Source organism: Plecotus auritus (assembly GCF_963455305.1).
Source record: "Plecotus auritus genome assembly, chromosome: 2".
In the NCBI taxonomy this organism is placed as follows: Eukaryota; Metazoa; Chordata; class Mammalia; order Chiroptera; family Vespertilionidae; genus Plecotus; species Plecotus auritus.
In genome coordinates, this window is record NC_137771.1 from 13,922,349 (window position 1) to 13,939,372 (window position 17,024).

Genomic DNA, 17,024 nt, shown 5'->3' on the forward strand with positions numbered 1-17,024 from the left:
AATTGAACCCGGGAACCTGGGATCTTTCAGTCCACAGGCCCACACTCTATCCACTGAGCCAAACCGGCTAGGGCTAGAGATGATTTTTTTGGTTATTCGTTAGGCCCCTGACTGCACCCTGAGCCTGGGCCCCTGGATGAGGGCTGCAGGAGTATGACAAGGTTCCCTCTCCTCCCTCCTCCCTGCCTCCCGGCACCTGGCTGAGCTCTGGAGAAATGGGAGCTGTTTGCCATCCCCTCTGACGGAAGATGCCCGCATGCCATTGTCATGGACCCATTTACTATTCACACTAATGATATGTTCATTACTGTTCGATGCCTTTTATTTCTTGGGAAGTGTTTAGGCTCTTGCAACAGCCTGATAAATAAACTCATCCCACTCTTGGAAATAAAGCAAATAGATAACTAGTGTCCTTTCAAAGTCAGATGAGAGCCATGTCTGACAAGCCCTCCTAAGGGTCGTCCCACACGCCAGGGGAATGTCACTTGGCTGGACTTACTGTTTACTATTGATCGGGCCGAGGCTCTGAAGATAGCTAGTAGCTGGTAGAAAACTGATAAGTTGCAAATTATTTTTGTCTGGTAGAGATACAAATGATTGCTTTTCCATACAGAAGATAACCCCAGCATTATGACTTTATTGCCCTGGAGGACATTGGCCAGTTTTGTATCTCACTTAGCAACCTTATGAATATTCTAGAATTCTTGTGTTATTTTTTTATTGTTGTTTTTGTTTTTACTGGCTCGCTCTCTCCATATATTAACATATATATTTTTTCTCAGATTCCTCATTGAACTAGCTTTGTCACCCTGCTGGTTCCTCCATTAATAAACTACAAAAAAAAAAAAAATGACATGTACTCACTATCTGTTTCTATAAGGATTGTGTATTTAATATCTTGAACACTAAACTTTAAGGGGCCTTTCACAGTATTTGGCTTTTCCTCCTGCCAACTCTGCCACTTTCTATGTGGGTCTTCCTGTCTTTGGCCTTCAGTTTCTTCATCTATAAAACGGGAACAATGGGCTGTCAGCTCTGACTCTGACATGTGATTTTTCTAATTCTTCTCGCAGGGAAGCAAAACTGAAACACTGCAAGCAAAGAAAATGAATGTTGGAAGGGATGTTGCCGAACATTTGGGGCAATCCTTCCTGCTTCCAACCCACCTCCTTATCTTGACAGATGGAGAAAGTAAGGCTTAGAGAGGTTAGGTAACTTGCTCAAGGTCATACAGATGTTATTCATAATGATGACTTATTTTAATGTGGTGCTTAACGGTATAAACTCCCTCATAAGTTTACATACTCTCTCAGCAGCCCAGTATGACAAGGTTCCCTCAGATAATGAAACTGAGGTCCAGAGAAAGGATGTGGCTTGCACACGGTCACACAGATTCTCTTAACCTCCTGAATCCTGGGGAGCAGGAAAGGGACTTGCGAGAGGAACACTTGGCCCTCCCTTCAAACGAATGCATCCCTACCTGTAGCTGATGGATATATATATATTGGGTGCTAGACAAGATTGCAAATAAAAAAGGAGTTAGGGAAGCTTGAAAACCCCGGCCCTAGAACCAACTTCTTCTACCTGTGTATAACAGCCTTCCTTTTTCTCTTCCGCCTCCCTCTGGTGAATTTCTCAGGAAAAAAACAAAAAACAAAAAACATGGTCATGGGAAGAAGTAGAAAGACATGGTCAGCCCAGGCCTGAACACACCGGTCTCCAGTCTGGGAGAGACAGATCGCCGAATCTAAAGAAAAGCATTTTCAGGGTCCAAGCTGGCAGTGATGACGTGAGCTGTGCTGGCAGGTGGTGAGCACCCCATCAGTGCGCGTGAGCAAGGCTAGATGAGTCCTCCAAGCATTCGCAGCAATTCTCTAGATGGTGGAATTCATGGGCTTTGTCACTGCTTTTTAAACGTCGGTAAAAGCTAATTATTAAGCATTCACCATGTGCCCAGTGTTTTGTATGTGTATTATATCATTAAAACTTTATAGTAATCCGATGAGGCTGAGAATCTGTTGTTCCCGATTTTATCAATAAGAAAACCAAGGCCCCCCCGGAGGTTAAGTGTCTTTCCAAGGGTGTGCAGCTAGGAAGTGGCAGGTCTAGAAGGCTGATGACTAAGCTGCTCATCACACCGCCCTGTTCTTCTTCCTTTGTGCCTTTCTGTATTTACAAGCTTTTGACAATGAATGCATGCTGTTGCTTTCAAATCCTAAAAAAGTCTTACAAGTTACTGACTTCAGAAAAAGTTCCTTCCGCCCTGATGTTTTGTGCGTCTCTGATTCTACCCACCTCACCCAGTAACCCCTCCACAGCCCTCCATCCTTGCAGCCTGCTGTCCCTGCCCCCACACCCACTGTGGCTTGGGGTAGGATGTGCAATGTCCCGGTCTTGCTGAGATCTGCTCCAAATGTCCCTGGCCAGCCCCTTACCCCCAGGGCAATGCCGGGGGCAGGTCCAGAGAAGGAGAAGGGGAAGTGGGAAGGGATGTGAAACTTGGCCACGGGCCGGCACCGTCCTCCTGGGTGTCCCACAGAGGTCCCTGGGTGGACAGCAGGAACATCCAGTTGAGTCGACCACCCGCGGCAGGTGAGGCCAGCGCCTGAGAGGGAGGGGGCTGTGAAGTCAGAGCCAGGGGAGCAGGCCTAGGAGCTGCCCACTGAGGCTGTCAGGGAGGTAGAGCTGGTCTGTGCCAGGACGGGGTTGGGTGGGGCACCGACTCAGGATCCAGAATCAGCGAGTAGGGGGACCTTAATTCCTTGGACTTGGGGAGATAGTGGGAGATGGGAACACAGACCCATCAGCTCTAACCAGAGTTTCTGGATCCTGATCCCCTGCCCCCCACCCCCGCCGGCAAATTACAAGAAGCTAGGTAAAGGCTGGGAGGTTCAGAGCCCAGCAGAGGGGTCCCACAGAGGGGGACTGTGGGTGACAGTCAGCCTGAAGGGGGATGAGTATGGAGGGGAGTGAGCAGACGTATTGTGTCAGGTGTTTGTGAATTCCTGTGTGCGTGCACAGCTCTGCCATCTGGGTGAGGGAGTGTTAAATGAGAAGCAGGCTCTCAATCCATATTTGTTCCATGGAACTGGTCATCTGTAGGAGTATATGAACGTGTATGTCCAGGTGAGCGAGGAATGGGTGTCAGTTTGTGCATCCAGCCGTGCGTGAGTGAGAGGCTGTTTGTGTGTCTGAGTGTGTGACTACATGAGCATGCGCAGCTGCATGTGGGTATCTGTGTGTTTGTGGTTCTATATAAAGGTTTGGGTTCCCTGAAGCTGGATGGAGGGTGGACATAGAAGTCCCTCAAGCAGGGAGGTGTGCATGGGAGGTGGTGGGATGTGGATATATCCCTGTGTGTGTGGTGTGTGTGTGGGGGGGGGGCGGGATTCAGTGTGCCAGTCGGGTGTATGTGAGTGAGTGATGTCCAGCCTACCCAGGCCCTGCCGTGTCTCTACAGTGGCATCATGGAAGCCCCATGGGGCTGGCTCGTGGTTGGTGTGCTGGCCATGTCTTTGGCCTCTACGGTGACCCAGAACGTGTGCCGAGCGCCGGATGGGAGGGACGGGGCTCCGGGAAAGCCTGGCCGGCCCGGGCGGCCAGGTCTCAAGGGGGAGCAAGGGGAGCCAGGTAAGTACCTCCCTCCGGACCCCAGTCCCTCATCCCTTTGCCTGGCCTGGGCTCCAGAGAGGAGGCTTGGGGGTGATACCAAAAAGCAGGAGTCCACCTGGGCCCCCAAATAAAGCTCCTCCAGTCTGTACTTGGTCCCAAGGTCTGAGGAGGGCCTGGCCTTCTCCCCGGACCCTGTCCGCAGCCCCCAGGCCTCTCCATGTCCTCTTTACAGCTTGGGGCCTCTTTCTTTGGCCTCGCCTTCCTCCTCTGGGGAATGGGTCGCTGCAGCAATGAATACGAATGGTCTGAAGCACGCCCAGGCCTCGGCCACTGTTCAGTTACCAGGATGTTCAGTGCGCTGACTCGGGTTTTAGACTCGGGAGCCTGGTTCTGCTGTGTGACCCTCTCTGAGACTCAGTTTCCTCATCTGTAAGATAGGGAACCAACCCCACCGGGCACAGAGGGAGGGATCAATTCATGGCAACTATCCTTTTTCCACCTTCCCCCCTCCAGCCCTGCTCCCCCCTCCTCAACCCGTTTGGGCTTCAGAAACTCAGATTCAAGGGAAAAGCCTGGGGCTGAAGGAAAAGGGAGAGGACATGACCAGATGGGAAAGGAAAGTCTCCTACAGTCCCCCGAGCCTCCCAGTACACAGCAGACCAGCAAGACCCGCAGAGACGTTTGTAACAGTTTGTGGGTGCTGAAACAGAAGGGGTCAGGGTCAGTGGCTGGGAGGTGTGGAGTGCAGGGCCGTGGGCAGAGAAGCACGTGGAGGCACCAGCGTCCCGCATCCCAGAATCTGACACGCTCCCAAGTGTCTGCTCCCACTTCTCCCCATGTTATAGAGAAAGAAGCTGAGGCTCAGAGAGGCTGAGGTGCCCAAGTTCACGGAGCCAGCCAGAATCAGTGTCTTGAAGGCCCAGGCACTCCCCTATCCGCTATCCCACAGCATTTCGGGGTCCCAGCCATCTGCCTGAGGATGGGCAGACACTAGACTCTCACTGCCAATCTGGCCTTCCTCCCACAGGGGCCCCTGGCATCCGGACAGGCATCCGAGGTCTTAAAGGAGACCAGGGGGACCCTGGGCTCCCTGGAATCCCTGGCAAAATGGGCTACCCAGGACCTAGCGGCCCCGTGGGTAACCCTGGCGCTCCAGGATTGAAGGGCATCAAGGGCAACCCGGGAAACATCAACGACCAGCCGCGGCCAGCCTTCTCCGCCGTGAGGCGGAACCCGCCGACGGGCGGCAACGTGGTCATCTTTGACACGGTCATCACCAACGAGGAAGGCCGGTACCAGAGTCACTCGGGCCGGTTCGTCTGCGCCGTGCCCGGCTACTACTACTTCACCTTCCAGGTGGTGTCCAAGTGGGACATCTGCCTGTCCATCATGTCCTCCAGGAGGGGCCAGACCATGAGCTCCGTGGGCTTCTGTGACACCAACAGCAGGGGCACCTTCCAGGTGGTGTCTGGGGGCACCACGCTCCAGCTCCAGAACGGAGACCAGGTCTGGATCGAAAAAGACCCTGTAAAGGGCCGCATTTACCAGGGTCCCGAGGCCGACAGTGTCTTCAGCGGCTTCCTCATCTTCCCGTCCACCTGAACCAGGGAGGGACCCTCCCACCTTGGCCTCACCTGCTTCCTGCTGTGCAACCCCGGCCCACTCACTCCACCTCTCTGGTTCCATGCTCTGCTCTGTAAAGTGGGGGCGCTGTTGTTTTAGCTGGAGGGAGATCCTTTCTTAGAACACTTCCTGGAATAAATACCTGTGTCCCTGTCTGCTGGCGTGAGGCTCAGTTGCTACCCTGGGCATTGGGAGGGAGGCATAAGAATGACAACTGTTGAGTGCTTACAAGGCAGGCCCATGCTCGGCATTTTGCAACATGGATCTGACAGGTCCTGGGAGCCTCAGTGGCCTGGGTTCAAATCCTGGGGCCACCGTGTACTGGCTGTCCAATCGTGTGCATGTTATGCAACTTCAGTGAGCCTCAGTTTTCTAGTCTGTAAAGTGGGAAGAATAATAGCACCCACCTCAGAGGGTTGTCGGAAGATTAAATGATTTAATATATGAAAGTTGCAGTGCAGAGGCTGGCTCATCGTGAAGGCTACATACGTTTTAGCTATTATTACATTTTGTACAATCTTTACAATCGAGCTCTGAAGTGGGTATCATGACCCTATTTTACTGACCCAATTTTACAGATAATAAAACGGAGGCTGGGAGTTGGGGCCAGACACAAAGCCCAGGTCAGTGTTCAAGGGGAGGAGCTGGGATTCGACTCCAGGTCTTACGAGGGCCCAAGCCTGTGTGTTTAACCGCTACCCTCGTCAGCCTCCACAGCCACACACTGACCGTGACTGCTTTCCAACCTGACCAGAAAGGCTGGGGCAGGGCTCAGAGAGGGGGAGCCATTGGCCCAGGGCATCCAGCAATCCTCCCCAAAGGCAGTTTCCCGAGTCCAGCCCTGGCCTCCATCCTGGCAGGTGAGGAGGCGGGGAAGGAGGAGTACAGTGGGTCTGCGATGTCTGTGGCTCATTCCCCCTTGGCCAGTCCGGGAGCTGCTCAGGAGCAAGAAGCCCCAGCACGTCCTTTGTATGTGAGGAAAGTAAGACCAGAAGCGCAGTCCTGAAAATGTCCATGCCCTGTGCATTTCCCCAGAGGGAGCGGTTTTGTCTTTGTGCTGCATATATGCACACACACAAACACACCAGGCATGCATACACACCTCACACACACCACGCTACACACACACCATACCACACCACCCATGTGCACCTCCCTTGAGATGCACAGGGACCCACATTTTTGGACCGAGACTTGTCCACTCCTCACTGAAACACGGACACATGATCCCCTCCCTCAGCACACACCCACTTTCTTAGACACACCCGTGTACACCCCTGGACATCCACATGAGTTATGCCTTCATACCCTCGGGATACATGTGCCGTCATACCCACACACCCCTGCCTCAGACACCTGAGTGTTCCCTGTAAACCACCAGAAATACTCGTACACACACCTTAAGACAGGTGTCCAGACACACCCTTGACATGCAGATGTACACATCCTCCACTCCAACATGCATGTGCCTTAGAAATGCCAGTGTTTGCTCACACATTGACCTCCACGCGTGCTGACACCTCACAGGGACCGTCTCTCCCATCCACTGACATACAAGCAGCCTCAGATTCCTCACGTATGCACAGCCCCCCACCTCTGCCTCCAACAGTCAGGACCCTCTCCTGGGGCTGCCCGCCAACAGCCTTTGGGAGTCAGGAAGAAGAGAGTGACCCCCTGTACCCCCGGGGCAGTGATGAACTCCACAGGCTCTCAGCCCCCCATTGGGTTCCTGCTCTGCCCCAGCAGTCCCCTGCCCCTGGAACATACCCACCCTGGGACTGGGAAAAGAAACAGGTCTTTGAGCACCTCTATGTGCTGGACATTTTATAGTCACTGATGCATTTAATCCCAGCAAAATCGATGAGGACACAGGCTCAGAGAAGGGAGACATTGACTCAAGGTCACCCTGCCAGAGAGTGGCAGGGCCTAGATCTGAGCCAGCTCTGCCTGACCCCAAAGTGGAGGCTTCTTTCATTGCAGTGGGCCCCAAAGGGAATGTCAGCGGGGGAGCCCCATAAGTGGCAAAGAGACCAGGCTATAGAAATGTGGCTGCGGGCGGCTCCTTACCCTATAGGCCACCCATACCTGCCCACCTCTGGGGAGGCAAATCACTGTCCCCTCTGGAAGGAAGGAACGCAGCTGGACCAGGCGGGCGGGGCAGGGAAGGCTGAGCACGGGCCGAGGCTGCCATCTGCTGGACAAACCAGACCCAGGCGCAAATGAGGTGAGGAAGATGGGCGCTGAGGTGCCATCCATCCATTCCGCCCCAGACTCCCAGGGTCAGGTGCACTCACATTTCCACTCTCCCCGCCTCTGCAGCCCTGTGCCAGAGTTTGGAGGAACAGAGGGGGAAATTGAGGCCCTGAGAGTCACTTGAGGAGGCAGGGGCAGGGCTCTGAACCCCTGCTCATGCCCAGCACAGGGCTAAGTGTCATGGGTACATCTATCAGACAGAGTCCTCATCACTACCCTGCACGGAGCTAGTGGATCCCCCCCCCCCCGCTGCCCCCCATTTACAGAGGAGGAACGGACACGGGGCGACATAGGGGGCGGGAGTGGGGTCAGGGTTGGACCCTCTGCAGCCCAACACCTCCTTCCTCCCTGACTCTAAAGAGAGGAGGGGGCCTCGCTCAGCTCTGCCAGCCCGACCCCACTGGCAACCCCTCGCCGGCCATAATAGGCTCCAAGACCAGAGGCAGGGCTGCTGGGGATGGAGGTGAAGAAGTGGTGCTGGCAGGAAAGGTGAGGCCATCAGGGGCCCAGGCAAAGGAAGAGGTGCCACCATGCAAAGCCCCGGCCTCCCCACCACCCAATACACAGACGGGAGGCTGGGGCCTGGGTGGTGTCAGCGGTTTGCTGAAGGCCTCAGGGAAAGGGGGTGGCATGGCTGGAAGGAGACCCAGAAGCCGCTGGCTCTGTAGCCAGGGGACTCTGTCCAACACAGCAGGCTGCCTGCCATCAAAGCGTGCCCATTCAGGTGTCCACCTCCCAACTATCGGAGGGGAGGGGGGCGTATGGAACATTCTAGAATAAGGCCTGCCACTTGACCAGTGCATATGAGGACTGTTTCTGGGGGCAGCTAAGCAGAGGGGTGAAAGCCAGGCTTTGGACCCCAAGAAACCACTCACTCCATGACTTTGGGCCAAGGCTTGCACCTCCCTGAGCCTCAGTTTCCTCAGTTTCCCGTAAGGGGTTATAACTTCCTCCTGGGACGTTGTGAAACAGCTGAGCCTCAGACACAGTAAATGCCACAAATGGGGATGGCCAGTCCAGGGGCTGTCCACACGGTAGGGGAAGTCTGCCCAGGAGGCTTGTGTTTACAGACACAGACACGCACACACCCTTCCCGGATCCGGAGGGGGGGACATTTCCTTATTTCAGACACTTATGACCTGGGTGGAGGGCACAGGGTGTCACTGTGGTCAGCCTGGCTCAGCACCCAAAAGAAAGTACTGAGTTAGGGAAATATATGGGAAAGGGGATGTGGGACTGGGGGGAGGGGGTAGAGGGTAGGAGGTGGCCGCCCAGTCTGCTCCAGGCCCTCCTCGCTCTGTCCACTCCAACACCGTGTCCTCCTGCCCGGGAGAGGGGAAGCAGATCGGAGGGCATCTCAGTGACCAGACCAGAAACCTCCTACCCCAGGTGAGCAGGACCCTGTCCAGGTGAGGGCAGCAGGTAGCTTTTCCCCCATCACCTTCCGGAGACATGGCCCCGGGGACAGCCTGGTTTGTGAGGAAGGAGGGTCCCCATTCTCTCTAAGCTCAAAGAAGTGACCCCACTGTTCATCCATCGTGTGGTCCCAAGGGTGAGGGGCCCCGGGACAGGAGGGAGGCTTCCTGAGGGTGGAGAGGGATGAGCCCTGGAGTGAGAGGGTGAGGAGGGTGAGCGAGGGGCTGGTGGGCCCACCGAGCTTTCGCCATCCAGCTCCTTCCCCAGGATGGACAGGGGCGCCAGCATCCTGTGGCCCCTCCTTGGACTAAACCTGCTGCTGCTCCTTCTGGCACTGCCACTTGGGGGCCTGGCCGCCACAGAATGCTACGGGATCCCCGGAATGCCAGGCAAGCCCGGGGCCCCAGGGAAGGATGGGCATGACGGACTGCAAGGGCCCAAGGGTGAACCAGGTGAGCTGGCTGGCCTGGCAGGGAGGGGTCACCTAGGGCCTAGGGGCAGGGAGTGGAGTGGGGAAAGGATGGCAACTTGATGGCAAGGAGTGTGGTCCCTCCTGCGGCACCTGCTCCCAGGGCAGAGCCCAGCGCTCACTGCAGGTATAGCCCCTCTGTCCTTAGGGCCCAGGCCGCGAGACCCCCCAGAGTCCGCATCCGATGGCAGGGAGGGGGATGAGCGCCTGCCCCACAGGCAGCAGGGAGGGTCACAGGACAGGATCTATGTGAAACCTTTGGCAAATTCTAAAATGCTAGGCTACTGTTTTGTCACCACCCCTCCACTTCTTGCCCTGCAACATGGACCCCTGGGGGAGGGGGCACCCGCACAGTGAATGAAGACAATGCACAGATGAACCGAGTTCAAATCCCAGCCCCACCACTTCCTACTGTGTGAACTTGTGCAAGTTACTTACTAACAGCCAGAGCCTCTGTTTCCTCATCTGTAAAATGGGGAGATGGTGGTGCCTACTGCACAGGGATGCCATGATGATTACAGTTAAATATAAAATAGCACCAGGCACATGGCAAGCATTGGCTAAGTGTAGGCTATGGTAGGTACTGCTGTTGTTACCATTGTTTTCATCAGAAATCTGTGCTCCCTAGGATCTGGGTAGTTGGAGGGGTGGGGAGAGAGGAGTCAGGGCCACAGTCACAGAACCGCCTGTCGGAGATTCCACGGCAAACTCCAGCATGAGCAAAGGGGGCTGAGGACACAAGGGGGCTGGCATTGGGTGAGACTGGAGTCTTTGGTGCCTCGTTTGAAAGTAGGTGCATATCTGGGAAGTGGAGTGTGTCTGGAGGTGGCACGTGTGAGGCTGGGGTGGGGTGGGCAGAGGTGACTGGGAGGCAGAGGTTGGGGGGATGGGGGCAGTGGAGAGGAATGTCCTTAGAATTTCCTCACTGTCAGCTTCCCTCCTGGCAATGGAGTGGAATTCTACCAACATTCCAGAAGGAAGTCTGCAATGCGGGGTGAGCTGAGTGAGGATCCTAGGTGTGCCATTTTGGGGGAGCCTGAGGGCTACCAATTTTTGACCTCCTACTTGTGCCAGGCACGGTTCCAAATGGAGCAGATAAAATTTTTAACTCCTTTGGAAATAAGGAAACTGAGGCCAAAATCCTTTGAAGGAGTGCTGTACTCCCATTTTATAAATGTCAAAGCTGAGGTTCAGAGAGATGGAGTAACCTGCCTGAAGTCACACGGTAGAATCCTGTCCAGCTCCACAGGCCATTCCCTTAACTGCTACCCTCCCCTGCCTCTCGGGCCCCCGGCCCCCTGCTGAGTCCTGTCCCGCCCAATCAAAAGATGAGATGGCCCTGCTCAGCCATCGCAGGACCTGACATTTACTGAGCACTTGCTGTGAGGCGCCTGCATCCTCCCATCCCACTCTTCCAGTAGCTCGGTGGGATCTGGTGGGATCCGTCCCATTATGCCCTTATCTCAACTGATCAAAAGAGGCTCAGGGAGGGGAGGTCACCTGCCCAGGGTCACACAGCCTGAAGCCTAGGTCTGTTGGGTCCTGAGCCCCCACTCCTAACCCTGGGACCTAAAAGGCTCACAAGTCATAGAGGATCTATCACAAGTGAGTTTGCACAGACACCCACTCTTAGGAGGAAGTCAGAGGAGGAAGCGGCCATGGGGGCAGACAAGAATGGTCAGGGAGGGCTTCCTGGAAGAAGAGACTGGCATCAGGCCCTAAAAGATGAGCATGGTTTGGACAAGGGGAGAAGAATCTCATAGAGGCGCAGATAATCAGGGCGGTAACAAGCAAGAATCAGACATTCTGACTGCAACTCAGCCAGACGTGGCTTTGAGTCTAAACTCTGCCTCATACCAGCTACATGGCCTTGGTGGAGCCTCTGGCCTCAATGTCCTCATCTTTAACACGAGGGAAGGTGAACCGGGGGCTGAAGTGGGCTGAGTGGGGCTGAGGGAGCTGGAGACAGCAGCCCCCTTAAAGGGGCAGATTCCCTTTGGCTCCATCCAGGGGTTCCCATGTCCTAAGCTGGCTTGAGGAATAGATACAGGTTTTGTAGGGCTCTGCAACTTATAAAATGGCGAAGCCCTCTTTAAGAAAAATAATACAAAATTAGGGATACATTTGATTGCAGGGAGAGGTGCTACACAAATCTACACATGCTGCAGAATTGTATTAGAACTACACACACACACACACACACACACACACACACACACACAAATAGCGCATGGGAAAGTGGAGCTATGTGGATCACACGGAGGTCGATTTCCCGGTTTGATGTTGTACTTTAGTTATGCAGAATGTGCCACTGGGGAAAGCTAGGTGAAGGGCATATGGAACCTTCCTGTCTTTTTTTTTTTTTTTTACAACTTCCTGTGAATCTATAATTATTTCAACATAAAATATTGAAAAAATTATAAGTATAAAACTAGGCAAAGGGCCTTGAAGGGGCCAATGCTGGTTAATGGGACCTGAGACAAGTTTCACGAGCTCTCCAGGAAATCTGCCCGTGACCAAGCTTCTTATTTTTGTCAAGAAAAACTAAGGACCTAGACTTCTGGGTGAGGCCTGAATTTGTTAATGTTGGGCTCTAAACAAAAAGTTTTAAAAAACATCGTGCAGGCCCAGCAGAAGGTCTCTGAGGCCACTTGCTGTCTGTGGGCTGACAGTCGTGGCCTCTGACACGCTGAGATCTTGCCCTGGGCGCCTCCTGATCCTGCGAGGCCTACCCTCTCCAGCACAAATGTGGAAACTGAGCCCAAGAGACAGGTGCCTTAACCGAGTGCACAAGGCAGGTCTGTGGGAGGGGGGCAGGGCTTGAAACAGGGTCTCCCTCCCCTCTGGCCATCCCCCTTACTCCCTGCACACTGCCCCCAGGTGGACAGCACCTCTGGGGGAAGGAGACCAAACCCCAGGAGTGTATCCCCGGAGGACAGCGCCAGGGTCCCTTTTCCCTGTCCCCTGCCCCATCACTTCCCACCTGCTCTCTCCCCAGGAATGCCAGCTATTCCTGGGACACGAGGACCCAAGGGTCAGAAGGGAGAAGCCGGCACACCTGGCTTTCCTGGGAAAAATGGCCCCATGGGTGCCTCTGGGCAGCCGGGGATTCCCGGCATCATGGGACCCAATGGGGAGCCGGGAGAGGAGGGCAGATACAAGCAGAAGCACCAGTCAGTGTTCACCGTCACACGGCAGACAGCACAGTACCCGGCATCCAACAGCCTGGTCAAGTTCAACACGGTCATCACTAACCCACAGGGGGACTATAACACGAGCACAGGCATGTTCACCTGCAAAGTCCCCGGCCTTTACTACTTCGTCCACCACACGTCCCAGACGGCCAACCTGTGCGTGCAGCTGTACCGCGATGGTGTCCAGATGACCTCCTTCTGTGACCACATGTCCAACAGCAAGCAGGTCAGCTCAGGTGGTGTGCTGCTGCGGCTGCAGGAGGGCGCGCAGGTGTGGCTGCGGGTCAATGACTACAACGGCATGGTGGGCACAGAGGGCTCTGACAGTGTCTTCTCCGGCTTCCTGCTCTTCCCCGACTAGGGGAGCAGGCCTGCTCCAGCCCCAGGCTACCCCACCTCTCTCAGCTGCTCTGCTGTGTCCTTGCTCAGGCCATTCTCCCCACCTAATGGACTCTTCCTCCAGGAAGCCCACCCTGACTCCCATCCCATGAGTTCTTTCCCTTCTCTGAGTTCCTGCAGGAGTCACTCTTTGACACTTTACCAACACCTTCAGTGCTATCATTCTTTTTCCTAAGTCTTGGAAGTCTGAGAGGTATACAAATAAATGACTAAATCAATAAATACGCATGGCTCTGATTTCTCATGGCCACCTTGAAGAAGCAGGTCTCCTCATCTTCAGCATTGCACCAGCTATAGCTGTCTGTGGGCTCTAGACTCACCCAGGGATCTAGTTGGGGCTCAGTAAAGGTTGGTGCCAATGTTGAGTCACTCAGCACCATTTGACCATTTGGGAGAGAGATGCTCAAGTGTGGTTGAAGGGCCACAAGAGGTCACCAAGAGGCCGTCTGCTGTCACTTGTTTGGGAGAGCGGCACTGCTGTCATTGAAGGCATCAGTGCACAGGTCAACAGGAGTGTGTCTGAATTCCCAGACTTATGTTGACCTAAGTTGAATCACAGGAGGGGTTTGGGTGCAGTTAAGCCCAGCATAGACAAAGAGCAGATGTGTAATGAATTGGTGCTAAATTAATGAGTGAATTAGGATGGATGAATGAATGAATAAGTGTGTAAATGAAAGAGAAAGAGAGTAAATAAATGAGTGAATAAAAACATCATAATAGCTCACATTATTTTTTAAAATATGTTTTTATTGATTTTTAAAGAGAGAGGAAGGGAGAAGGATAGAGAGATAGAAACATCGATGAGAGAGAAACATCATGATTGGCTGCCTCCTGCACTCCCCCTACTGGGGATCAAGCCCGAAACCTGGGCACGTGTCCTGACCGGAATCCAACCACTGACCTCTTGGTTCATGGGTCCACACTCAACCGCTGAGCCATACCAGCCGGGCAATAGCTAACATTATTGAGCACTTACTATGCGCCAGGCATTATGCTAACCAATCTACTAAATTAGTTAGTAGTCATAACCAAGTTCTAGGTCAGCATGAATGTCAGAGAAAGAGAATCTGTCTTCCAATGTCCGACAGACTCTGGGAGCCCTGGCCACTGCCTGCGAGCTGTTGGGACTTCACTGTGATGTTCCTGGCGGCCTGGCTCAGCCACCCCGATCCTTGCTGGAGGACAGAGGCCGTCAGTGGCATTGCTTTCACTGACCATGAGAAGGGGTTGACCAGTGAGACCCACTCAGATCTGTGACAACCTGCCCGGCCTGGCTGGGCTCTCCGCTTGGTCCCACAACGCCCCACAGAGCTCAGGGAGGCACTGCCCAGCTGGGGTGGGCTGTACGAGGAGCGGCCTGAGCCCACCTTCACCACCACCTCCATCCACTTTCCCACTCTTGTTCCTGAAAGGGGCTGTTTCCTACCTCCATCCTTTGCCCGCAGTTCCTTCATCCTGTGGAGCCCCCACCCACCCCACTCATACAAATCCTCCGTCACCTAGATGCTACACACTCAAGAGTCAACACAATGATCACCTCCTCCATGGAGCCTTCCTTGATGCTCCCCTTTGTGTCCCCACAGGGCCCTCCACACACTTGGACCACAAACTCATGACCCTTTAAAATCCAAGTTCCCAAACCTGGAAATGCAATAAAATTACCTGCAGACTTATTTACAGAACAAAAACAAAACAAAACAAAACAAAAAACAGATTTCAGGACCCAAGGCTTTTTTTATAAAGGTTCAGGGAAGACAGAACTGTGGGTGAGTGGGCGTTTGCCAGGTGAAGCCAAATACACGCAGTCCACCAACTGGCTTTTGTGCGCTTATTCGCTTAAAGATCTGCCTCCCCAACTGAACGGGAAGCATCCTTGAGGCAGGGCTGCTTTGTCACATGCCTGCACATAGTAGGGGCAGGAAAACTGTGTGAGACAGGAAGGAGGGACAGAAAAGACACACACAGAGAGCGAGAACAGCCAGGTCACAGGGTCACAGGGCCGTTCCGTCCACAGCTCCCTCCATCAGCACTTAGCAGCCCACTGGCAATGCCCCCCGTGATACATCTTTCCTCTCATTTCTCTTTTGTTTGAAAAATCAATGTGCCATTTATGTAGGCCACGGTGTCAGACCAGAAACCTGGACTTTGGAAATGACCGTTTTGTGCCATTTTAATTTCCATAATTGTCTCCCTGCTGCTCTTTTTGTCAGAAGTAACGGGCCTTTGAAAGTGCCTGCTTGTCTGCTGGGCTGAGAGGGACCAGGGGAGGGTCTTTACGGGACACAGGAAAGGAGGGTATGGGGGTGGGAAAGGAGCCAGAAGGAGACACCCCAAACTGTAAGGAGTCTCTCACACCAAGCCAGCAATTCCAGCGGCACAGAGACCAGCTGGTTCCCACTCAGGGGCCAAGGCCCAGAGACCCCCTTGCTCCTGATCCCTAGTCTAGGCCTCCCCCTAATCCAGGCATGGCTCCTCCGTCCCCAGGCTCCGAGAATTCTATCTCCTCATATAAATCATACTGTCCCCAGGCTTGCATTGTGCCCACCAAGGGCTGGGCACTCGGCTGGGCCCCAGATATGCAGGGTTACCTCACTGCCCCCCACATCAACCCCACGAGGTAGGTGCCCATGCCCCCAGCACATAGATGGGAAAACAGAGACCAGTAAATGTGCCTGAGGCTACATAACCAGAAAAAGGCAAAGCTGGGATTCAGACTCAGGAGAGGCTGACTCCAGAGCCATGCCTTTACCTCCTTCCTGCTGCTGCTTCTTTTTTTTAAAAAAAATCCTCACCCAAGGATATTTTTCCATTGCCTCCCGCACCAGCCCAGGCCAGGGCCAGTGATCGAACCTGCTATCGAGGTACATGCCCTTGACTGAGAATCGAACCCACGACCCTTCGGTCTACGGGCTGACGCTCTAACCACTGGGAAACCAGCCAGGGTTCTTCTCTGCTGCGTCTACCCCAGGTTTAAGTTCATCTTCTCCCATTGCCATTAGCCACCAAGTGGCCTCAGGAACCCTGGACCTGCAACCTCCGAACCCCCTCTCCCTGCCCAGGATCCACCAAGGCCTGGGTCTCTTCCACACCCAGGCCTGGGTCCCTTTGGGTCTATAGTTGGCTGAGCCCAGAGACCCTTTGGTTTTATCAAGCTACTCTTTCCTTTCCCTGCCACCCACCGCTGTTGACCACTTCCATCAAGCAGCATCCACAAGCCCAACAACTTTCTATCTCCAAGCACAGATGTCAGGAGGGGCCCCCCTGACCTGCACCAGCTGCTGTGCCTGCTGGGCAACCTTTCCTGCGCGGGCGTCCCATGGCCTGAGACGCAGCCTCAGAAAGGGCCGCTGGCTGGTGTCAGATGCCCAGCTTGGAGTCCTGCACCCGCCACGTGCACGAGGTCTGGACTCTGGCAGTCACACAGGAGCAAGAACCATGTGCCGTGTCCTTGGAGGGTCACACCCGTCTCCCCAGTAGAAGAGGTGCTCTGTGGGGGCAGAGACCAGGGCTGGGCTGCTTGTGGCTCTGTCTCCGAGTGCAGGGCACCTGCAGGCTCACGACAAGTGTCTCCCACCCAGGCCTCAGTGTCCCCATATTTAGAACAAGGGGATGGGCTGGGTGACCTCCAAGGCCCTCTACAGCTCGAACTTGGTGTGATTCCCGGATCAACAAGCAACAGGCCTGCCTAGCCGGTTTTGCTCAGTGGTTAGAACGTCAGCCTACAGACGGAAGGGTGCCAGGTTCCATTCCAGTCAAGGACACATGCCCGGGTTGCAGGCTTGATCCCCAGTATGGGGCGTGCAGGAGGCAGCCGATCAATGATTCTCTCTCATCATTGATGTTTCTATCTCTCTCTCCCTCTCCCTTCCACTCTGAAATCAATAAAAATATATTAAAAAAAAAAAAAAAAAGCAAGCAACAGGCCCCCGCCTGTGCTTATAATTGCCCTCAGCTTCACGCCCTGCTGGAAGCAGAGGGAGGGGTATCAATAAATAATGACCACATTTAAAATTCATTTTTCATGATTAGATTATTTTCTGAAAACAGGGACAGAGCTG

General features: G+C 54.1%; 2 protein-coding genes across 11 annotated transcripts; both read left to right on the plus strand.

The window, feature by feature from the left end:
• Positions 1–2,352: 2,352 nt before the first annotated feature.
• On the plus strand, positions 2,353–5,390 carry C1QA (complement C1q A chain). 3 transcript variants are annotated; one of them, XM_080656412.1, is made up of 4 exons: positions 2,519–2,592; positions 2,992–3,126; positions 3,461–3,630; positions 4,640–5,390. In XM_080656412.1, exons 2-4 carry the CDS (start codon positions 3,119–3,121, stop codon positions 5,212–5,214), a joined length of 753 nt encoding a protein of 250 aa, XP_080512538.1. In that variant the 5' UTR covers positions 2,519–2,592; positions 2,992–3,118; the 3' UTR covers positions 5,215–5,390. The 3 variants fall into 3 exon arrangements, with proteins under 3 accessions (XP_080512536.1, XP_080512538.1, XP_080512537.1); XM_080656411.1 differs by having other exon boundaries at positions 2,527–2,592; positions 3,022–3,126; XM_080656410.1 differs by lacking the exon at positions 2,992–3,126 and having other exon boundaries at positions 2,353–2,592.
• Positions 5,391–8,506: 3,116 nt separating this feature from the next.
• On the plus strand, positions 8,507–13,188 carry C1QC (complement C1q C chain). 8 transcript variants are annotated; one of them, XM_080656415.1, is made up of 3 exons: positions 8,507–8,877; positions 9,160–9,356; positions 12,372–13,188. In XM_080656415.1, the coding sequence occupies exons 1-3, from the start codon at positions 8,705–8,707 to the stop codon at positions 12,926–12,928; spliced, it is 927 nt and encodes a 308-aa protein (XP_080512541.1). In that variant the 5' UTR covers positions 8,507–8,704; the 3' UTR covers positions 12,929–13,188. The 8 variants fall into 8 exon arrangements, with proteins under 8 accessions (XP_080512541.1, XP_080512542.1, XP_080512540.1 ...); XM_080656416.1 differs by having other exon boundaries at positions 8,520–8,877; positions 9,172–9,356; XM_080656414.1 differs by having other exon boundaries at positions 8,641–8,877; positions 9,172–9,293.
• Positions 13,189–17,024: the final 3,836 nt, after the last annotated feature.